This window comes from Haemorhous mexicanus, chromosome 2, assembly GCF_027477595.1.
Source record: "Haemorhous mexicanus isolate bHaeMex1 chromosome 2, bHaeMex1.pri, whole genome shotgun sequence".
Lineage (NCBI taxonomy): Eukaryota > Metazoa > Chordata > Aves > Passeriformes > Fringillidae > Haemorhous > Haemorhous mexicanus.
This window is the reverse complement of record NC_082342.1, coordinates 46,586,021-46,610,794: the sequence shown is the minus strand read 5'-3', so window position 1 is coordinate 46,610,794 and position 24,774 is coordinate 46,586,021. Positions and strand designations below refer to the sequence as shown.

Below are 24,774 nucleotides of genomic sequence, written 5' to 3'. Positions count from 1 at the left end.
TATGCACAGAAACTGAGGGAGAAATTCAAACCTGCTAAAGTTTAGAACCAAGTGCACTGATTTTTAGCGTTACAATAGCAAATTCATATGTTTATACAGAGTATTTTAGGAGCAGCCTTCCTAAATTTCTAGTGAGTGCTGTAATAATTTATTGTTGGTATTCATATGGAAAAAAATGAGCTGTTTTATGTTATCAAGAAGATGCCCAGTTGGTGAAGGAAGCAACACTTGTTGCCACAGAGGAAGGGAGCAACAGTCCAACAGGAGACAGTCTTCTCATAGCCTGTTTGGAAAGCCATTAAAATTAGATTTTCCTAATTATACCAATTAATGGGCTGATGCAAACAAGGTCAACTAAAGATTTTGCAGTACTTTTAGAGTTAGGGCAGAAAGAACCTTTTTCTTTTGTTGTTTCTCTCCCTGTGATAGATAGGATTTATGGAAGATTGACCTGGCCAATGGTGCATACTATGTTTAGGAGTGCAGTGCATAGTTTCCTTTGTTGTAGAGCATTTCATTTCTCTTAGAACTTTTGTTCAGTTTTGGTCTATATGGACCAATTTTCCTAAAGAAAAGTTCACATTGAAGTTTAGTTCTAGGTGGGTGCTTTGTGCTCTGATTCAGCAATCCAGTGGAAAGTACAAAAGCCTGACGTCTCTGAGAGATGGAGGGGAAAACTGTGGGCATGGAGGGAGTTAAGAATCATCATGGGCAACAGGCACTCAGTATAGAGGGCTTTGTAGCAAATAATTGTGCAATAGCAAGTCTCTGTTGGTTCCAATGGGAGAGATGAGCAATCACCATTTCTTACTTCAATTAGAGGGCTGGGCCATGAGAACCAAATGAAGTTTAATAAGGGCAGGTGCCAGATTCTGCACATAGGACCAGGCAACCCTGCCTGTGTGTGTAGACCAGAGAATGAGATGCTGCAGAGAAGCACCATGGAAAGGGACCTGGGGGTCCTGGTCTGTGTCAAGTTGAACATGAGCCAGCAGTGCCCTGGCAGCCAGGAGGGCCAACCCTGTCCTGGGGGGCATCAGGCACAGCATGGCCAGCTGGGCAAGGGTGGGGATTGTCCTGCTCTGCTCTGCTCTGGGGCAGCCTCACCTCCAGTGCTTGGGGCAGTTCTGGGTGCCACCACATTAAAATGACATTGAAATATGGGAGAGTGTCCAAAGGAGGTTGAAGGGTCTAGAGGGGAAGCTGCATGAGGAGTGGCTGAGGTCACTTAGTTTGTTCTACCTGGAGAAGAGGAGACTGAGGGGAGACCTCATTGCAGTCTGCACCTTCCTCGTGATGGGAGGCAGAGGGGCAGGCACTGATCTCTTCAGTCTTGTGACTGAAGTCAAGAAAAAGGCATGAAGTTGTGTTGGGAGAGGTTTAGGCTGGATATCAGGAAAAGGTGCTACACCCAGAGGGTGGATGGGGACTGGAACAGGCTCCTCAGGGAAGTGGTCACAGCGCCAGCCTGGCAGAGCTCAAGAGGTGTTTGAGCAACGCAGGCTCATGGTGTGAGCCTTGGGGATGGTCCTGTGCACAGCCAGAGTTGGACTTGATATTATTGATGGGTCTGATGGGTCTCTTCCAACTCAGCATATTCAGTGATTTTATGGTTTTCTGAATATAGACACTGTGATGAAGATGTGACTGTTTCCTGCCAAGATAGTTTGAAATATAATTACTGTATCATTTCAACTATGTGAAGAAAGAGCTACAGCTTTTAAAAGCTTCTTCAAGATTCCCCCTAAGTATGATCCAAATTTTCATTCACACACAGACTTTCTGAATTTTTTTCTTAAATGAATTAGTAGAAAAGAAAAAAAAAATAGGATAATTCTCAGATACTCTCACTTTTTGTCTGAAAGCAAGAGCATTCCCAGCAAGGAAGGGACAGAACAAGAATTTTAAAAGCTCTGGAAGATTTCAGGTTAGGAGGAGAAGGTGTCAAAGTTAATCAACTGCAAATCACTGTTTAGGAAATTCTTCCTCCCCTGAAACATCATGGAAGAAGACAAGCTGAGGGCAGACCGAATTCCAGGCAATTTATAGGAATGCCTGAGTACCCTGACCCTCACAATTTGAGCTCTGAATTGTTAATTGTGTATCCAGCTACTTGAGTGGAACCCAGAATTTTGAACCTGTGAAAAACCTACTATAAAAATATCCTTTGCAATAGTGCCCTGAAGGGAAATTCACAGAAGTGATTCAGAAAATCCAGCAAAGATAAATGCTTTGGGATATTTTCAGACTAGTTCTTATATGAATATTCCTGAACTGCGGAGGTTGTGTAACTTCAGCTTAAGCTCTCTGAATGTGGGACAGTCTGGGGACATTTTTTATACAGTTAAAGCTGCAGCATAATTTCCTGAAGGTGAAGGATAAGATTGTTCTTTCAGGGTAGATTGTTCTTTCAGGCTTTTACAACTGGCAGCCTGTCCTGTTCACAAAGGAGCGCTCTGAGAGCAGTCTGTGAGGTGAGGCAATCAACCTGAACTGCATGCCAGCATCCAGGACATGTTCCAGAGCAGAAGGTTTTACACTGGATCTTCTCCTGAACCAGAGAGGAAGTGCAAAAAATGGATTGCATGGCACCTGGTGTCCAGCCAAGATCAGCCCACCATGGTGCAGCTCAGCATACATCCCTAAGGATGTGCACTGTTCATTCATCTGCTTGGCACAAGGATCTTTTGGCGTTCTTTGTTCCCATAAAAAGGAAATCAATAAACTTAGAAATGGCCATGGCCATCAGCTGATTTCTTTTTAACATCACAGGTAGCCTAAAAGTCAGAGGGAAGGTTTTGCAGAAAAGTATCTTCACTGATATGCACTGAGAATTTACATCTTTTAGTGTACACAAAAAGATGTAAGAAATCAGAGGCAATTTCTGAATTATGATCTCATTCTCAGACTGGGAAGCCAAGTGTCAGGACCAACATATTATTTAAGGAATTTGAAGAATCTGTTCTTTAGGAGAAAGCTAACAAGAGGTCATTTTCATCATGATGAAAATCTTTTTAATAGTATTATTCTGAGCCAGAATTTTTTTTTCTATTTTCTTTTTTTTTTTACCCTTAGAAGTGTAAAGTAGGATAGAATGTAATCATAAGTAAGTTCCATTAACATTTTGTAACAAAGGTTTCCTGCCATGCTTGCTTGAGAGCTGAAATGTTATCCCAATGAAGGCCAGCTGGACCTTTCTGGAGTTTTTGAGGGTTAGAGGCTGATTCAAGCAGTGCATCTAATGTAGGGATGTGGAGTCTATCACAAGTCACAACAGTGGAGGAATCTTCAAAAGACTAATGGTCTATCAGTCCTGGAGCATTTAATTGTAACCAAGATACGATTCACAAAACAAGTGAAAATAAGATGGGTACTTATATCCTGCACTTTTTTTCTATGAGGAAATAGTATAAAATACCAACTAATCTTAGTGCCAGCCATGACCTTAATCAAATACTGTAGATATACTTTACAGTTTTGGATTTGTGTAACTGTCATTAAAATTACCTGATGTTAGACTGTGATGAGGAAACCATTGATTTTTAGGAAGGCTGGATGTTCCATAGTGAAGAGTCGGTGTGGGGAAGAGTGGCTACAGTGAAAACTTACAGATTTAGCTCAGAAAGTTCTAAGATTTCAGCTGTTACAGGCAGAAATCTAATTTGGGAAGCTGTGAAGAATTATTTCAGTATATTAAGCCTGTAGTTTGGACACACAAAATATTTCCTGCAAACATTGCAGTGATTAAAAGAGAAGCTTCTCTGCAGAGGCCTCCACAAACACTCATGCAGTTTAGAAAAGATTGCAGTATTTTGATCATAAAATTGACAATGTGAACCTTCAAACCACATGCTAAATAAAGTTCTCCACTGAAGTGCAAAGTCACAAACTTTGTTGGATTTATCACCAAGTGATTACTTAAAAGATGGAAAGAAAATGCCTTTATATGTCAATGAGTTTACGCACGTTTGTGTCATGCAAAACTAATGAAAAATACTCTGTAAAGGAAGTGTCATTGCATATACTGATAATGCTGCAAAATTCCTCTGGCAAGAGGATTCATTCATTCATTTGCTTTCCAGAAATCAACTTTACAGGCATTAAATAATATACCTATTACAAAATTCCATGGAAACTTATAACATTCTTCCCAGTTATGTTTTTGAGCTTCAAACTGCTTGAGAGAAAGAATAAATATATTGTTGGAGGGAAAAGAGGAAGAATGCTTTTATATATCCAGCTGTGCTCAGAATTTACCATTGTCTCAGAACTGCTCTTTTCAATCCCTGCTGCAAGGGATTGAATACCACTAACTTAATTTACTTGGGAACAAAAAGAAAATGTCTAGAGTTACTTCCTTTATTTTACAAGTCCAGATAGTTCTGGAGAAGATACTTGATAAAGATGCCCTAAATTTTCAGGTCTAACCAGACAGAGATTTCTAAGGTGGCAAATGGCAGAAGGCAGTGAAATGGGGTCTGTGGTGTTGTACCAGCTAAGCAGGCATGCCAACAGATGGCTTTGTTGGTCCAGGGAACCTGGATCCCTTCCTGACCCAACCAGACAGCCTAGATTAAACCCATGGGTACTGTTGATGAATAGTGTCAGATTTGGTTCTGCTGTTGGAGTTGGATTTGCTATATTTGAACCCAATTTATGAAAAGCAGTACTACTGGGCATAAGAAGGGCACAAACTGACCTCCCTGCTTTTATCTGGGTGAGCTCTCAAGCACTGCCACCTTCATACCAGCATTCCAGTGGGAAACCTGGTGGTAGCCATTGCTCTGAAATGTTAATTTCTGCCAGACTGACCAGACTAAAGTGTTTTAATTAAGCCAAATGATATGTTCTGGACCACTTTCATTATGAATTTGGTTCACTTTCTGGTACATTACTTTCTGAATGCTGAAACTGATTTTCAGAGAATGTTTTTTCGAGCCATCCCTACAGAGCTCCTTGAAGTTAATGATGATAAGTTCATATAGGTCAGCTGAGGATCCTGACTTAGAATTACTCTATATGCTACATAATAGTGTAAACACATTTTTTACTTGGTTGCACATAGGATCCACCTCTTCCAAAGAGGCATTTCTGGAACATGTTTTACAGTGTTTTATATCCCTGTGTTTTGTTTTTTTCCAGGCTTTTGAAAAAGGAAGAAAATTTTATTTTTATCCCTCGTTCCCGTGAAGAGCTTCCAGAAAACTTTCCAAAGGAAATTCCTGGGATCTGTTACTTCCTGGAGGTCAGAAGTGGTCAGAAACCGCCAAAACCTTCCATCACATCTACCAGAGTGAGAAAGGTGTCTTACAACATCGGCACCATGTTCCTCCGGGAGACCAGCCTATGAGGCCTGCTGCAGATCAAAGACTTGTCAAAAAAGCACAAGCCCAGAACTGGGTCATGACAGGGGAGTTGGAGGTTCTTTGTGTTTCACTGCCTTCTTCTGAACAGGCAGTAAAAAGCTCCATGTAATGTCAGGCAATAATCATTTTAAAAGGTGGGTAACTGCTGTCAGTAAACCAAGTGGAGATAGGGAAAAAATATTAAACAATGTACTTCCACTTCCAGAGGAATTTCTTTCATAAACTTCAGTCTGGCCCCTCTATGGCAAACAAAACAATGAAACAAAACCCCAACTCTCAAATTAGAGGTTGGTCTTGTTTTGTGCAGAAAGGATGATGGTTCTCTGTAGATTTGCACCAGCTAAGCAGAATTGAGAGTCAGTTCTGATTATGCATTCCTATATTTAATGTGTTCTTCAGTAAGGTAATGATGTTTTTTAACTTTATGAACAAGCATTTCATACATATACTGTAGAGCTATTGTAACCTTCCTGGCAGGAGGAATTATGACTCAATAGAAATATTGTAGGAATTTTACCTATTTTTATACATATTTCACTTTCTGGATAATTACATTCCACATACTGTAAGCTGAGTGAGCTTAGATAGCTTTTCAGAAGAAGTTACTGTGTATTTCATACATTCTACCTATCAAACCTTATTGCTATACAAGTGGGAAGAAGGCATTTCTTGACTTTTTTGGCAACAACAACAAAAAAAATCAATATTTACAGAATAAAACCCCCACTTTGATAAATCACTTTATCTGGTTTTTATGCTAAAGCTTTTGATGAGCACTGTCTTCTTATATAAAATAATGTTCAGTATTTATCCTACAGTGTTGTATCTCCAGTCCTTCCAGGACAATGTAAACAAAGTGCAGAAGATCAATGTGTGGACAAACAGAAAAGTTCTCTTCAATGGGACTTGTTTTCCCTCCGAATTATCGGCCAAACTGGTTTTCAGTAAAAGCCCTGAACTTCTCTAAAAATTTAGTCTTGTGAAAACTTATTCTGAGGAATTCCAGCAGACACTGAAAGCTCTCTGGATGCTGGTTTTCCACATTTTTTAATAGGACTTGTGCTCCTAGTCCAGATTGATTGTTGAAAATCCATTCTGTTAATAATGATTGCTCATTTGGAAACTTACTCTGTTGTTGGATTGGCTGAAGGTCCCCTGCTTTATCTAGTTAAGATCAAAAAAACACCAAAAAGGGAAAGGCAGTATTTTTCCAGGTTTAATGCAAATGGCAGTTCAAGATTTTTGTTAGTCCAAGACAATTAAAAAAAACCCCCAAAACAAAAACAAACAAAAATTTTTATAAGGCCAATTCTTTGCTGTTGAAAATTAATAGAGTATTGTTTTTTTCAATTAATCCAGTTCAAGCAAGATGTGTATGTGGAACATTTTCAGGCATTGTTTATTTCTCAGGTTTTCTTTTTCACAAGTAGTGGTGGTCAGTTTTCCTGTGTGGGTGTGCTGCCTTTGGATCATGCTGGGATGGGTGATGTGAGCTCGCAGATAGTTAAAATCTGTGCTGTGATTTCAAAGTGGCTTAGCTCACATGGGCCTTTAATCACTTTAATCAAAGATAAGACTCAGCAGCAACTAGGAGGCATAAGATACTCTGCATTTCTCTAATTCAGAACAGAAATTAGTTTGCTTATGGATTTAGTAGTCACAACATGAGGCACCTCTTGAAAATAGGAAAATAACTTTCACCACATTTCAATATTATCCAGCTGGTTCTTTCTGTGAAGGGAATGACAGTTCTCTATTTCTCCCCTTTGACCAGTAGCCCCTGTGAGCCAGCATGGCACTGCTAGCCTGTGCTGAGAATGTTTCAGCATTCCTTTCCATGAAGCCTTTCTGGATGAGAAAGGACTGTCTTGAACCTTTACCGACTTCAGCAGGCAGACGATGTCTGAACTTATCATGCAGGGGTGAGTTCTTCCTTGCCTGAGGAGGGAAGGTGCATGGGAATTAGCCCAGGAACCTATTTTTATGCAAATCCCCTCACTTTTATAGTGGGTTACTAATGTTAAAGATTTCTTCCACTGGTACTAGAGCATTCTTGAGTTTAGAGGAGTTATTTTTTTATCTACCTTGATAAACAGCATATGGACTTCTGTGAGCTATCTGAAAAATTACTAAAAAAAAATCTATTCAAGCTTGAGATTGTGAAATTTCCATCCAAATTACAGATCTGAGAATTTCCTGCACAGGATGACAAGTTTTAGCCTTTAGCTGTTAGTTTGCACATAGACAGGATGTAGCATGCATTTTTTTACCCTGGGAACACCAGTGAGATGTGTAAGAGTCATAAATGGATCAAAGTTCATGTTTCACCACTGAAAGAGGAATGCCACTTCCCAGCTAATAAATCCATACTTCTGATGTCATTACTTAGTTCCCTAGAGTGATTTTTTTTCAAATAGCCATTAGTAGATTTAGATTTCAGTCTAATTTCTCTATCACATCTTCATTGTTCAGTAGTTGCTGATATCAGTCCCAACCTATCTGGCCAAGCTCTTTTTCTCTTCTCACGGCCCACAGTCCTATGTGGAGAGTACAAATTTAGAAGTTTAGACCAAAAGCTTGTAGTTCAATATCTTGTCACTTACAGTTGCCAGTAAGAAATGTCTAGGTTAATTCTGCACCTGATCTTGATCAATGGAAACATTTTCATAACGAATAATGGATAAATGCTAGTTTTACTGGCAAATTGGAGAAGTAACCAAAACCAGTTTGTATCACCATCCTCATAGTCTCAGAGACTTTTTGATGTAGAAGGAGATTTAAAATCAGAGAAATCTGTGTGAGAACTGAAAATTGGTATCACCATGAATACATTGATAGTGTTTGCAAATAAATAATCTAGCTCCCCAAATCAGAGTACACTGATTTGACTGTATAAAAATATGCAGTCTTTGTTTTTCACAAGCTTATATGAAGGGAGCATATCTAGAACTGCAGTGCAGATGCTAGGTATTATGTTATTTGTGTTATGATGAGGGATGTTAATGAAAAAAGTGTGGGCTCTCTGGGGACATTTTTCTGTGTCAGTGTGAAGAAAGTGTAAAACAAATTCTCAGCACTTTCTAAATTCGTAGTTGCATCTGCTGCCTTTCATGTTAGGTTGCAAGCTTATTTTGTTGGACCCCTTTACAAAGTTAAATGGAACTTATTATCAAGGTTGATGTTGTCATGTCAATTAGGTGGTAGTCAGGCATGACATTTCTCCTACAACACTTACTTTTAGTGATAGGGAAAAGGTTCTCATTTTCCTGGTGTTGTCTTCATAAATAGAAAGGGTCTCAGAATTTTGTACCTTGAGATTATGAGGTGAAGAGGTTAGAGGTGCTGAAATGGTTACAGAAATCATATACTCTAGTTGGATTTTTTTTTTAACTTTTTACTTCCTGTAAAACAGATGATCTTTGGTTCCTCTGGGTAAGAATTTTCATTCTTGTGTTTCTTCACGTAGCTGCAACAAGCCAAATCGGCTGTCTTGAGTTTCTGTGCAGAACAAATCCACCCTCTCTGAAGAGAGAGGGAGGAGATCTATCTTGTATTGCATGTACAAGGCAAAGGGAAGGTGATGTGAGGACCCCCCTAGCTGTGTTCATCAATCTCCTTGTGACCAGCTGGTTGTACACAAATCAGGAGGCCAAAGTAAAGAGACTCCACAGCCATTTCCCCAGAACACTTCTTACAGATCTTGTGTCAGATTTTTCCATCTGTTTGAAGCTCCCCATCACACCAGCTTTTCTGTGATGCTGTTCATAGAGATCATGAACTGAGAGCAAAAAGGAAATAGTGATGAAGTGGTAGGGCGGTGGATAAATTTTGTTCTGCATCCCTCTGGTAAAATTTGCCATTCAAAGACAAAAGCCTCTGCATGGGAGAATTGCTACTAAGCCAGGACTCTCAAAGTGTGGTTTTCTTGCAGGATCCCAAAGGATGTTTCATTTTTAATTCCAGAGAGCCAACAGTCATTAGCTGTGATTGTGGTTTTGGCTTCCCTGCTCATTCCCATATTCAGTTTCAGATCTGAGTCTGTTTTGAAGCCTGGAAACACGCCTCTGCAAACAGAAAACCAAAGCTCTTAAAACTTGGAAATCTTGTATGGGAATTGCCTGTTTTGAAGAAATGCTTGTGATTGAGTCATTAGCAGTCCATGGCAGTTCATGTGTGTGCACATGCCATTTCACAGTGCTGTCTCCTCTTGTGCTTACAGTGTTCCCTACCAAGCCCAACAGCAGGATCGGGCATATTTAACATCCATCTTCCATTTTTTTCCTGTATGAAGCAAGCAAAACCATGACATGCTGCATGCATTTAAAAGTATCAGCACTGCACTAAGATGTAAACTCTGATAACTGGTTTCACATTGTATATTTCTTGCTGTGAATACATCCTTCTCTCAGGCAATTTAAAAATGAATGGAAAAAAAAATAGCACCCAAAACTGCTGTGTTGCATTGCAAATGAGTCTGAGACCTGCATTGGTTGTTGGGGTAAGCTGAGTTGCTGGACAACTTTGTGATTCTTGAGCTGCCACAAGCTGTCACAGGTACATGCTTTGTGCAGACAGTCCTGTCAAGGAATCTGTAATCCAGCAGCAGGGACACCTTGGGAGTTTTCCTCTTCTAGTCTGAGGGCACTACCTCACCTCTGCTGAGTGCACAGAGCTCACTGAGGAGAGCTAGTTCCCTGTCCTAATGCAGTCTCAGAGCTTCTGGCTTCCTTTCTGGATTCTGGCGATCTTTTGCAAAATTGTGCATGTGTAGTATTGGAAATAGCAGCGTGCTTAAATTAGCGACAAAACAAGAAGCTAAAAAAAGCTTGTCAAACTCAGAGACAGTTGGTTCCTTTCCCTCGAGGTAATACATTATTCATAATGCTGTACAGGATTGAGGGTGCCAGTGACAGGAGAGGCTATGGATGAATTGAAGATGCTGAGTGTGCAGTAGACTCAGCAAGTAGGAGTGGATCGGCTTCTGCTACTGTTAATAATTCCATCATCTTGCATGCTATGTCCTGCTCTTGTCAGGGTTCTGCTCTCCAAAAGATTTCCACTTACCTTCCCTTAGGACACTGCATGTGACATAGTGAATAATCCCTATTGTTGTTCTAATAAGCATATATTGTTGACACAGCTGCTTATATCTAAAGAATAACTGGGGTTAAAGGGCTGATCTTACTCTTCTTGCAGCAAAGACAAAACTGCTAAGGTGGCACAGCAGGCACTCACATCCTTAGAGAGGGAAAAGAATGCAGTGCAAGTTTCCACTGGTGGATTTGGGTGAAGTCATTGCATGAACAGCCCATGGCATGTTTTTTAGCTTTCACAAGCACCAAATTTATCTGTGCTGATAGGAGTTACTCCTTAACGACGTTATTCATTTGCAATGCATGAGCAGGCTTACAACAAAAATCTGTGAAGTGTTTAACCTCATATGCATGATTGATCTTTTGTGGCTTGGCTGTTAATCGTGCTTGAAAGCAAGAGAGACAGTGAAACTGAGGAATGCAGCAATTCAGTCACAGGCAACAGATCATTCACCTCTGCAGATGCTAGCTTGCACCTGTGGCTTAGAGAGGTTGACCTCCAGTTCTCTGTGGACCAGGTTAGTGTCACTGTGTCACCAGAGCAACGAAATGGCCTCTGAAAACAGCATGAGGCATCTCAGACTGCTTCCCTCTGGGCTGGGGTTCACATTAGAGAGCCCAGTACACCATGTGATGCAAAGTGGCAACTTTGCTGGCAGCCTTAACAAAAGGATCAGTGGAGGCAGATGTTAAACCAGCTGTTTGCTCCGGGGATTTTAGTTTCCAAAGGCAGACTGAGGCTGAATGTGTTTTAATTCGGACAAAAAGAGAGGATTTCAGAGAAAAAAGTGTCTTTGCTAGCAAGGAGGCAGTGGAATTAACATGAATCAAGAGGGACATGCTGATTACCTTGGCTGCAGCAGTGCCTTCTGCTGTCTGTCCCTCTTTGGCATTCCAACAATCAAAATTTCTTTTGAAAACTGCAGGAGGGGTAAGCACTTCAGGCACTTGTCCCCTCTGCTTTAGAAAGAGTATGAGGCTGCCTAAATCCTTGAGTGTGCTTAACTTTCTCAGTGACCACAGACAGCAAACTTAGACGAGACATCTGTTTTTTAAGATGGCCAAGATAAGGGAGACTGATCCCACTGAATTACATTCTTTTCAGCCCAAGTGCGGTGTCTCTGATCTTCTGTTGTGCTACTTTTCAGCATCTTGCACTGGCCAGAATAAATTGAATCCAACTAAGTGTCAGAGGGATAGATAAGCATATTCCAAGATAAGTGAAGTGTTACCACTGTAGCCATGGTGACTGTTGCAAACATGGGCTACTGCAGTTCTGCAGATCCCTCCTAGGCTGAAGACCCTGCAAGGGTCTGAACCCTTTGCATGTGGTATCAGCACTGCCAGTGACAACCCTGGGATGCCATTAGGAGTGTGATTTATGAAAGGTTTTGAGCTTTGAGCCCGTAGCCCAGTTATGCAAAACCTGTGTGCCACATTCACCTGAACTGTGTGCCAGAATGCCTTCGTAAACCTTGTCCTGTAGTCTAGATGGTAATAACACATATAGATTCCAAAGAACAGAGAGATGGCTGCCAGGTTATCATTAGCACACATGTTTTGTGTTTTTGTGAATTTGCTGGCCCAAAATTAACTTTCTATTAGCAGAAGGTGTCACACTGAGCTTCTTGTTTTCTAGGTAATTATTCCTTAGCAATACTCTCTAATGACTACTCTTGAAGCAATAAATAAAGCCATGCTAATCTCCTCTGTGTAGGCTCCTGTACAACACCTATCACCTTAACAAACCACTTTTCAGCGGGACATTAAATAGCAGAATAACACCCTGACATGTACTGTTTGTCCTTCCATCCTCTTCCTCAGAGAAGAAGAGCATGTAATGAAATCATTTGATTTTTTGAGGTGGTGTTTTTTTCTTAGTTTTCTAAAAGTATATGTTGCTAGTCACTTAAATAAGTAAGAGCAAAATCAGAACTATGGACCAGAATTAGAAAAAAGAGTTTTGGATGTAAAAAGTATTTTAAAAGACTGTTCACTAAGTGAGACTAGTCTCAGATTCTAGAAACAACAGTACGGGTAATAGATGTAAGATATACCCAGGAATGATAAATAGGAGTAATAAACCAGGCAGGTAGATACAATGGATTATTTCTGTTTTATACACAACAGTAAATAGATGCTTAAACGGATTAATACCCACAGAAGGAAAATACTGTTTAATCCATTTTGGCATTTTTTTTATTACCAGTACATCCCTAAGGTATTTTTTTTCCTTCCCTAATGAGATTGGAACATGCTGTTAAATCAATATCAGAGTTTCTGAACTTATTGCAAAAGAACAAGCTTAGGAATAAATAGCTATCAAGGAAAGATTTTTTTAGATGTGAGCCATTGCATGAGAGAACAGATGATATGGAAAAGAGAAAGGAGGTACTGACAGGTATATTTATTTTAGAAGTTTCTATGGCACTTCTGGTTGATTGAAATAATTCTGAAACTGTACATTGAAAGCATGGCTTTCCAGTTCAGATTATTTGCATTTCCTAAGAAGAAGCAGGTAATTTTTAAATTGACATTAAGGGTCATACTTCTTAATCCCATTTTCTCTGCTTAAACACAACCTCTTTCTGAAAGCTGAATCTTTGCTGAGTGATCCTGAGGTTCCAGATACCTAAATAAGTTTTGGAAATGTGAGTTAGAAATCCCCCCTCTAAATTAAGTCCCATGTGCTTGTCAGTGTTTAAGTTTATAAACACTGTAGGAAACTTCTTGTAGGTCCTGCAAGTGTATAAATAAGAAGCATCTGAAGAAAGTGAAGTCTGTGTGTAGGAGAGGGCAGCTGTACAGAGATATGGTGCTGATGTTAGTTTTCATCTATTTGGAAGCTGGATGACACAGAAATTATTCATACAAAGTGCAAGAAAGTATTGCACATAGTGTCATGAGCTCTGAGGGTGTAAGGTTGAATTTTAGAGTCTATAATCCTTAAAGTTTTAGTGGAATTGCATGAGAAATGCATGATTTTTGAGGTTTTTATTTTAAGTAAGCGTTGAATCTCTACTTACATAGAAAAATTGTGGGGGGGAAAAGAAAATCTAGAATGTCTAAATACTGGAGATAGGGATAAGAATTCCTACATGAGTTTCAATACTGAATGCCACACTAGATGTGAAATAGGGCAAGTGAGGTACTTTGCCAAGTGGAAATTTGGAGGTGGTAGTAAGAATGTCTTTTAAAAAGTATATAGGGATAAATGTTAGCACTTTTTAAAAAAATGGAGACTGCTTTGTTCTGTAAGTAAATATTGTTTAGAAATACCTGAACAGAAAGAAAGCTTGGAATACTGTTGTATCATATTAAAAAAGTATGAAGTCTATGAGATAATCTGCAGTTGACACCCTTTCTTTCAGAAAAAGGAATATATGGAGTTTTCAAATGCACGTTCAACCAAGAGTTGTCTTTAGTAAATTTGCAAGAAAGTGATATTTTATCCAGTAGCAGAAATGTCATGCAGATCATGGTGGGTAAGGTCAAAATTTAACTCAGTTGTTTAGAGCTTAGTAAGAGATACAGAGCATCCCAAAGCCAAGCTTTAAATATGCTCGTTGTCGCGACAGCATTGTGCCTTTTACTGAAGTCTCAACAAAACCCTTTCTAGACAAAACTCCCATCCTAATACATGACGTTTATACTGTCTTGCTGAAAAGTAGGACTTCACTAAGTTGCAGACATTAATGTCTTTGATGCTAGAATATTCCTTATTATTCTTATGTCTCACTGTGCCCAAGTTGCACTGGGGTCCTCTAGAGAACCAAGGATTTGGGGAGTTGCTGTAAATACGAGTGAAATTCAGCTGATCTGCATTTAGGTATCTAAAACTTATGTCTGGTCTGAGCTAGTCAGGTCAGTTCCCTCTACAGTCAGTGCAGACATCCTGGCATTTCAAAGATTGAGCTGTTCTGGAGAAAGTCTTAGGGATGAGATAAACCACTGCCTTAGCTGTTCTCTTCTCTTCCCTCCCCAGTGACCACTGGTTCAGATTAGCTGCCGTGCTGCAGGTGAGATAAATTCCACTGCTGTTAAGAATGAGAAGATGTAAAAAATAGAACATCAAATACAAATGGAGACAAAGACACTGGGGCATGGGCCAGGCTTTAGCCAGAAATTCAAAGGAATATGACAGTAAAATTGCTAATATATAAGATTTTAGAAGTCTGGCTAGGGGGTTTATTCTACTTGTAAGAACATTCCTTTCAACTTATAACTAACAATCTGTGATTGTTACTAACCCCCCACATTTGCTCTAAGATAGCACTAGTGTATTATCTGATGTATTCACCAAGAGCCATCTCTCCAAACTATCATGTTGTTTACTGCTCGATTCCCTCTTGGAACAAGTACTTAATAAATCCATCCATCCCAGAAGTATATATATATTTTTTTTTACATTGAAATGATAAATTTTCCTCACCGATTTTTTTTTCTGTTTTGTTTTCTTGAAACAGTATGTAGGTCAGTGTCTGCAATCACTTGGGAAAGAAAGGAGAGCAGAGGGTGAGGTGCTGGCTGGACGTTCTCTCACTCTGATCATAGCTCCTAAAGCTTCTGTCTGACCCCTCCCGAGTCACACTTGTGTCGTGATGCCCTTGGAGTACCCAGATTCTCTGACAGGAACATATGTCCTCTCTGAACCGGAGAGGATTGGGAAGAACCAGGGCTGCCACTCTGCTATCCTGCTCCCATACATCTCTTTTCTGTTAGCAGTTGCCATTCTGATCCTTAGACATCTTGTGGTGATTTTCACTGCAGTCATGGCCCGTGGGAAAGTTCCTCTTGAGAAGAATCAATAGTATGCCGTCTTCCACACTGTGAACTGTTGCTCTCCAGAGAAAAGGATTAGAAATAGTATTGTCTTCAAGAGCTGAGAAAGCTTGCAGATTTTCCATGTACAGTAAACAGTTTCTATAATTACCAGGAAAACAAAACAAAGAGGCAGAGCTGTGCAGCAGGGCCAGCCCATCTCATATGCACTGCTGTGATAATGAAATCCAAACCCTGTGCAATTGCAGACACATTATTCTCACTTGCTTCAAAGGTCAGCTGAGATGCTGATTTCTCAAACGGGCTCATAGCTCTGAGACAACGTAACACTAGTCATTTCTTCCAACAAATTGCAGTTGTCAGAGAAACTGGATTAGTAGCTCATAGAGCTAAAAATAGACACTATGGGCTTGCCAGAGAGGGGTGAAATCAGTGACAGAGGTGAAGGTACATCAAAATATCATGACATCTGGAGAAAAAGCAAATAAAAAAAGGCTCTACTGAAAGCAAGTTAGCCATAAAATTACATTAAAAATAATTGTAATCACAAAGAAGAAGAATGGCAAGGTTTACTCTTAATTCTGTTTTATTCACCTTCTGAATCCACCTTGCAGTTTCTGAATCAGTTTAGCCACAGTCCCTCCAAAGTTAAGTACCACAAGTTAAGCACTGGAAGTCGTGTTAAAGCCGTTATTTGAATACTGAAAAAGAAGGTTTTGGCTTGAAATTTCCATCTTCTTCGCAGGAGGGAGGAGGAGAGAATTTATTGCTAAAATTTATTCAACTGAAAAATAAAAGCTAAACTCCCAAAACCCAAATCTAATAACAGCTATAGTGAGAGAAAATTTCCAAACCTCAGCGAATCTTTACTAAAAAGGGGGTAATTATTTTTCATTGCCTCAAACATTTGCATTTTAAAGAATTCTCTTCTGTGCCATGATTTTGCTAGTTCATACTGCTTCTTGCTTGGATTTAACAAACTAAACAAAACAAACCACTTTATTCTTAGCTCTTCTTCAATTACTTATTTTCTCTAGCAGGGCAATTCCACCATACTGTGTATGACCCTGAAGGAGCAACAATTCTCTGCAGACAGGGAACCTCAGCCTGTTTTGTCAAGGTGAAAAAATCTTCAAGGTACAGGCTGGGACTCAGCTGAAGACAGGGCTGGCAGGAGTTGCATGCAGTTTCTACTATGACTTAAGTATTTCTTTTTATTATATATTCCCAAGCAGACCAATGTATAGCTCAGGAATAGCCTTCACCACTTTCTTTACAAACTCTTTCTGTAGTATGTGTCTTTTCTGCACACCTGTTATAAAATCTCTGCATTTCAGATCTGAGGCACTGACAAGTATAGAGTATAAATAACAACTTATGCCAGCAAAACAAATCACTGTGAAAAATATTTGTAAAGCATTTATGCTCATTGTTTTTCGGATATCTTATCAGCTACAGTTCTTTTTGCAAATTTTTGTTCTTGCAGAAGTCCTCATTGTAAAAGAGTAATCTTGATTTTGGGATTTAATCAGCATCAGTGCTGTTTATCTGGCTTTCAGTGTGTCCCACTATTACCCAGGGTGTTAAGGTTCAGTGGTGGAACAGAAACGTCAGGACAAGCAGCACAAGCAGTTATCTGCATTGCATGTCCTACACATTATCTAGGCATTCCATGGCATACTTTGAATTTTGTAGAACATGATATGCCTGCTTAAATTTGTAGAAATATAGTTAGGGATAAGTAATACAAAATATGTGGACATTGTCTGATAGCTATCTTGAGATATTATTTTTATAGTGTCACCTACCCTTGGGATTGTTCTAAACCAAATCATGCAGCTTTAGCATCCATCCTTACTTCAGTGAAAAGCATGGCCATCTTCATCCCTTTACTTTTTAAGCTTCAGTTTCTTTAAAGCCCAGAGATAATTGACACAACTATTTTCTGACAAAGTATTATAAGAGAACAGTAACTGTTTGGTTTTTTGGTTTTTTTTTTCCTGAATATGATGTGCTCCACTGCTAGGACTGACTACATTCCTGCTTGATATAAGTTTGACCTTTCCCAGTTTACTAAAATTTGCTAAAGTTCTTTTTTGCAGGATCCTATAGTGTTTTGAAGAGGCTGTGTATATTCTGTTTGTGCAAGTCACGGGTGCAACACATAAATATTAAGGCATTCTCAGATCACCATCCTGGAGAGTCCAACCTATTATTTCACAGCCACAAATAATCCTCCAACTCTCTTTGCCACTTTGCTCTGCTTCTATGGCCAACCTTAGAGAAGGAACTGAATGCTACTAAAAATAATCTACTGGTTTATATTTATATATTTCAGTGGGATTAATCTGTAATAAGCAGAAACTTTTGCAAAACAAGTTTGTATTCTTGGCATGAAATTCACAGCCTGGGCCTACCAAGTCATAGTTCAGTCTCTTCCCAAAGCCTTTGAGAACAAATTGAACTTCGCAGGCAGTATCTCGCCTAGAAGAAGAGATAACAATTTTCCAGTTGTCTGGGACTGTGATTCGTACTCTCCCTTCTAATCAGAAGTCATGAAATTCAAGAAAGTGTGAGTGGAAAGTCATTTTTGGTACTTCATTAAACAATTTTTCCAGGAACCAGCTGAAATTGGTGATTTAACAGGTGATTCATTCAGGCTCATCTTCATTTCCTCTGAAAGGAATGCTAGAGGACAATTAGCTTTGCTGCCTTAGAGTTGTATCTTTCAACTTTTCCCTTTAGTGTTGCCAAAGTAAAATCTGAGGGCTAATTCCTATGAAGGTGGTCACAAACATCAGTAGTAACAGAGCCAGACATATGTGAAGATAACTTAGATAATTGTAGGAAAATGGATTTCACCTGAGTTCATGATACTCAGTTTTGGGAGTGGGAATTTTAGGAAGGGTTATGAACCACCCGTTGCTTGTGTGTCATTTACTGAGGGCACACCAAAGGGACAGAACTGCTCAGTAGAGAGCAGTTTTAATTTCAGCTTTATGAATGCTGAGAATTGCTGCTAGTCTTGTTTCAATCTTCTCTGTTCTGAATGCTGGATAAAAGTATTTGGTCCTCCTCAAATGTGAAGACTGACCACCTCCAAGCCTGCACTCCTGTGGAAATGGACAAATATCCATCCCCTGGGTGCAAACGCTTTTTTTGTAGTTCTGTAATACTGTTTTAGTGTTGTCTTACAGAGCTTATTTGAAGAGACTTGTACAAGCATTCTGCACTAATAAGATTACAACCTTGCACTGTCAACAATGGTTGCTTAGCATTAAAATAATCTTGGATGCCATTAAAGAGTTCTAGAGTTCTATCGGGGTTTAGAGTACTGAGATGTTTGTGAATCTGAACCTGTTTGTATGAAATTTTTCACAGACAAAGGATAATCTAATTAATGACAGTATTTCCATTTTAGTAATACACAGAGGAGGTAAGGCAGTGTCCCTAGAGACTTCTGTCAACTTAATGATTAAGAGATTAATTGTAGTACTCTGTAAATCTGAACATTATTTTAAAACATCAGCCTGCGATCAGTTGGGAAGGGATGGGGCGGGTCAGAGTTTTACTGTCAGAGGGCATGAACAGAAAAGCTCAGAAAGCATATAAGCCAGGATCTTCCCACGCTGAAATCAAGGGATTAATTGCAAAATTGCATCTGATTACTTGTCCTGTAACTAGCTGTTCAGCAAAGGAATCCGCCTGCCAACAGAAGCAGAGTCCATACAAACTACCACATGCTGCATTTCAATTTTTTTTATTGGGATTTGTTTGCCAGACTTAGTGGTCTGGAAGTTCCAATAAGTACCTCTGGTTGAAAGTTGCTATTTCAGTTATGATTGCTTCCCCAAACCAACTGAATTTATAACTAACCAAAGACTTACCTACTTGAAGAAAAAAAACAAAAATAAAACAGTAAATTTGGTTCTGTCATTTGTGTCTTTGACTGTGAGCAGTTGAAGTGCATGATGTATGTACTAACCAGGCCTGTGCTGTGGCATTGAACAAGTTATTCAGGGCTGCAGCAGCAGTAGAACACATTCAGAATTCAGTATTAATCCCTCTGTGGGACCACGAGTCTATGTAAAAACTTGATGTGCCATATGTGTAGGCCATGGGAAAATTGTGTGTGCAGTGAACTATATACGGTCTTAAAAGCTTTAACATTTGTACTGCTCTTCCTATAACAGAATGTATGTCTCGATAGCTGTTGATCCTATGAGCTTCTGAAAAAAAATGTAATCTAAAGTTTATTCTTCTTGTCTTAAAATTACTGTTTTGTGTCTAACTGTTTACACAGACCTGCATACAGCAAAGGGTCTTTCTCTGTATGTTGCTGGGAAATGGAAAAGCAGATGCTGTTTGTAAATCTTGCAGGCTTAGAGAGATCAGTGAATGCCTTTCCTGAATCTCCTCCTGATAAGCCACTTCTATTCACTAGAAAATGCAAACGGTGCCAATAGCCTGGGCCTTCTTTAGAGGAAACAAAACAGCCTTGTTCTGTTCTGCTTCTATTGATACTTCTTATTTTAATCTTTTTGCCTCCTTTTGAGTAGTCTTTGGTGATACAATTCTTCCAAAGTGTAATTGAGGACAGTTTGCCTTTTTTACCCCTCTTTTTTCAAAGCCACTGAAGGCCTCAAACAAGAAGAAGAAACTTTACAAAACTCATGCAGGTATGTTGTTAACAGATAGCAGAAGGATAAAACAGCCTTCTCAGAGTAGCCCAGACTATCTTTTAACAGGGTGCCTGCACTGTGTTGTGACTTGACATCTCGCTTTCATAGTGTGACCTGCTATTAATGGTGTTTGTTGCAATGAGGTCCTTTTAGTTTGTCCTAAAAGATTTTACTTGTTTGTCACCATATTAGAAACACAATGTACACTCTATAAGAAAAGCAATATACAATATACTATACATCTATTTCAATGCCTCCAGTTTTAGGCTAGTATTCATTTCAATGTTTATAATCAAAATGCAGGTTTTTCTCATTCTTCACAGGACCAAGCAAAGTTTTGCCTTGTCTAAATACTAACAGTAACATTTCTATTCAACAAATACTCTTTTCTCATGCTTCTAGTTTTCTTGTAATGGGCTCCATCCTACTGATTCCCCATTAATGCATTTGAAAGGGAAAAGTAATGAGCTATTTCAGTGCATGGCCTTTGCACAGTACCTGATTCATAAAGATAAATAGATGCAAAATTTCATTTGTGAGTTACTAGTGATCAGCAAAACAACAAAAGTTCTTTGAAGATCAGCTGAGGAAATTCTGAAGTTCTTGCAATGCTTACTCAGTTTTGCAGTTTATTGAGTCATTGTAATGGATATATTTGATGAAGCCTTTACCGTAGACACTGGCATCTTCATAGAAGCTGTTCTAATTTCTGCTTCCAGTTATATGTGAAATTGTACTAAAGAGAAAATATCTGCAAATTATTATTTTTAAAAAATCATGCAAGTTTTCTTCACATCAGTTCTTGCTTTATTTGACCTCATCCTCTGGTAGGTAGCTCACTTTAATTAATTCTTGTCATAATAGTAGTGCAGTGTCCATAAAAATGTTTCTCCAGTGAAACCTCACTCAAAAATACTTTGATCCTGATTGTTACCAGGATGCTTTTATTTCAGAGCTAAGTAATTGAAGAGGTGATCAAAGAAGACAGAATATTAGGACAAATAAAGAAATTTTTGTGTATATGGTTGAAAAAGTGATATGATGGGGAAGTAATTGAGTTGGGTTTTTTCCTCATTCAGATTTGCTTATACACATTACAGCTGCTCATAAAATATTTATTTCTTCCTTCACTGTCTTTCTTTTGAAATCAAAAGATCTCCAAAGTAAAAAAAGTTATCTGATGACTTTGTACAAATTACGTAGCAAATGCAATCCAGACACCAAATCCATCCAGACTTTAGTAGTCCCAAAGGCAGCTAATTCACTGGAAGTCATTGACAGAGCTTGTTCTTCTGAACATGTAATGACACAGTATGAAATGCATCAGTTCACTTACATTGTTGGCTGCTCAAGATACCACCCAGACTGTATTTATTATTCTTCTCCCATTCTTAGAAAGGAGGAAAAATAAAAGCTTAGTTCTGTGTCTCTGCATTACTCGAGTTCTCATATGTGCAGACTGCATCTGGAAGTATGTTGCAGGCTTGCTTTTCTATGACAGAGAAGATGGTTTGTCTCTTTTGTGGTACCTCTTTTTTGCCTGTCTGGAATTTTTTGACATCTCTTCAACCATATCAGTAGCTTTTTTTGGGCTGCTCAGTGCCTGGAAATCCTGGATGAAAGGGCACGCTAAACGTGTGCAGAACGATTCTGTATCTCAGGTGAGAAGTTTTGTAAGGATATTTTAGGTTTATTGCTAGGGGCAGACCAACTTTTCAAGTTCAGTGGGCTCACCTTATGTTGTAGAGCTGATGTGTAAAGGCACAACACGTGTTGACATGTTACTCAGCCTTGTAGACACATGGTCAATGCAGTTCAGCATGGCAAATCCTGACAAAAATGGAATTGGCAGCAATTGGAATTTCAGAAGTTGGCAGGAGTACATGATTTGTACCACCTACTCTCTCTTGTGTCATGAAAACTATCTAGAAGCATAGGAAAATAAGAAGGAAAGAAAAAAAAGAAACAAATGAGGGCAACTGTGAGGCAGAGCTCATTTATCAAATTTCACGTTCCAGAGGTGGAACTAAAACCGTTCAAATTCAGTGGTCAGTGCTGATCAGCCATCTCATAGGAGTTCCACCTCAGCTTCCATATGTAAATTGTATACTGAGCAGCTATAATACTGCCACGGGGCAGGAGGTGTTTGACTTTTTAATAACCACTAAAATATTGGTTAAAGGTTGGTTGCTGGAGTGCTCAATACCCAAATACCCTGCTGGGTCTTGGCAAGTAGGGTTCAGTTTCCAGCAAGGTTTTGTGGTAGGAGCTTTGAATGTTCTTGTGAATCAGGACTGACCAGGGGTGGTCCTAAGCCTTTGCAGACACACGTCCAGGACCAGTTTTACACACATCCTACACACATGCCTATGTATTTTATGAATCAGGTCTGTGATCAATGTTTTGAACAGTTCGTTTGCTGCAGTTTCATGGGGTTATTCTCTCTTTGGTTTGCACTGTAAATAATACTGTACATCTGCTATTTTATGATACAAATGCCATGTGAGTTGCTTATTTTTAAAATGTTATATAGCTCTGTTATGATTTATTTGCAATGCCATATTACAGTATTGGTTTAATATACAATGTATCTCAATGGCATGAGTGAAAATGCTTATATTTTGCAATGTCAAATATTTTATTTTTGTTTTTTAAAATGAATACATTTCATCCTATGCAGTTTCATATATGTTTCTTAAGTGGCTCATTATGTCTGAAAATATTGCTTCCCTTCCAGTAGTGCAAGCATAGGAGCTAGTATTCCTGATCAAAATCATCAGATATATCATCTAGCAATTTCAGATTAGAAATGTATGTACAAATATGTAAGCATTTATAGTTAATCAGAAGATCTACTATATCTTCCTTGCTTTTCATGTAATGATACATTTTAATCATTTTGTATTCTTTTTATTTGTAATTATTTGTGACTCATACACAGTGTAAATAACATGTTTCGTTATGCAAGTTTTCTAGGTATTCAAGACTACAAAAAAGTTTGTATATGAAAAGAAATTGATAGTAGATTGGAATGACATAAAATAAAGTGGTGATGACTATGTTCTATTTATACTGTTCATTTCCAAGATGTCTGTTAAAGAAAAAACATTTTATTTGCCCTTTAATGTCCAACCAGTTATTTGAAGTATATTTACATCAATAAATCATGCAAAAGTCTATTAAAAGTCATGAAGAATCATTGAAATGTTTTTTTTTTTGTGTTTATGGTTTATTTATGGAGAGCAGAATTTAAATATACTAAAATCCAATTCAGTGGGAATAGTCTAAGAAGTCAGTGAAGGTATTTGTGGAAAAGAAATTTTTTTCCTCAAACCTCACCTTTTAGCCCAAGTCGAAATTCATTTTCAAACAATAAACCTGTAAAATATGTTGTGCCACAATGCTAAATGCTTGAATACATTTTGTGTCTATTCCTTGATATGTAATCTTTGGTTTTCATGGACATGGCCATGCTAAAACCTTACTAAAGCCTTTGTTCTTGACTGAACTTCTGCCATTTTGAGGCAGAGCTTCTCAAGAAATTTAACAGATTGTTGGGGAAAAAAAAAAAAAAGTCTGGTGTGGGTGATACTACAACAGCTGATTTCAGTGATTGTTCAGTTCTTGGTTCTGTGAAGCAACAGAGCAGATCAGATTTCCTTCCTGGAGAGCAGAGTGAGAGAAAGGTGACACGGCAGGGGAATCCCAGCACTAGCTCCTTGCTACCAGTACCAGAACAAAGGCATGTTTTAGTGTTGTGAGCTTGACAAATGCTGCCCTTGTTGCCCACATTTTCATTCCTTCCTAATCTTTTCTATATCCCCAAGTGAGAAAATGACTCATTCTGCTTTGCTATTTTTTACAGAAGACCATTAACTAGAATTGATTGCAATATTTTTTTCTTCAGAATGTGCTACCGGGAGAAAAAGGAATTTCAATCAATTCTAAGTGTTGTCAGGGAGTTGATTCTGACATTTTTTGTTCTAAATGTGCTTAGCTCTTACGTGGCTAAAGCTAAAGCTAAGGAAGGTCTAACCCTTCCTGAAATTTCAGGGATTTTTGCTGGCTTTAAGCCTGGTGAATATTTTCTAGGAAGGACACTGATAATTTGCATATTCCTGTCTTGAAAATTACTCCATAAAATTATTCTGAAATTTTTAGATGGGAAGTTTAATAACTCCAGTGTGTGGAAGTCAATTCTTGTCCTCATTATGTTTGAGAATCTTTTGTGTTAACCAGGAAATTATGACAAAGACAATTATCAGAGAATTACTGGCTGTGAGAGATATTTTTTTATGAATATAACAGTACATTTTGAGATTTTGCTTTTTCCAGAAAAGTTCCTTTATGTGACTGTATGAATGCAAGGAATGTAAGAAGTGCCTTCAGCTTAACACCCATGTACATCAAAGATAATTCCAGAGCAGAACTATATAATGGGAATGAAAATTTGTGTAGACAAGGACAACAACATTTATGAAAGCTATTGCTAATATTCCAGAAATGATACAGGAAAGAATTGCTCAGGTTTGAAAAGATATGACTATGATAAAAATCTCAGAATACTCTGTTGAAAAGGGATAGAAAATGATTATTCAGTGTTTCTTATAATGGCAGAATTAGAGGGCATTTAATGAGGTTACAGGCAGCAGATTAAAAACAAGTAATGCAAGAGAATAGACTTTTTTTTCTCCTTAGAGTGTGTAATCAGATTGTGGCTCTCAGTGCCAACAGGACATTTAAAGGACTAAAATAGAAGCAATTAGAAAAGCTGATGGAGGGTAGATTCATCAACTGATTTCTAACATGTTGAACTGCATGCTATTGTCAGCTCAGAAAGCCACTAATCCT

The 24,774-nt window shown here is 38.6% G+C and overlaps 1 protein-coding gene across 1 annotated transcript in view; it reads left to right on the top strand.

Annotated features, from left to right (window-relative positions):
* Positions 1–23,128, top strand: part of GUCY1A2 (guanylate cyclase 1 soluble subunit alpha 2) — a 152,239-nt gene extending 129,111 nt beyond the window's left edge. The window contains exon 8 of the mRNA XM_059838644.1: positions 5,143–23,128. Coding sequence (XP_059694627.1) covers positions 5,143–5,350 — 208 coding nt within the window. The 3' untranslated portion in view covers positions 5,351–23,128. The remainder of the gene's footprint in view (positions 1–5,142) is intronic.
* The last annotated feature ends 1,646 nt before the right edge of the window (positions 23,129–24,774 follow it).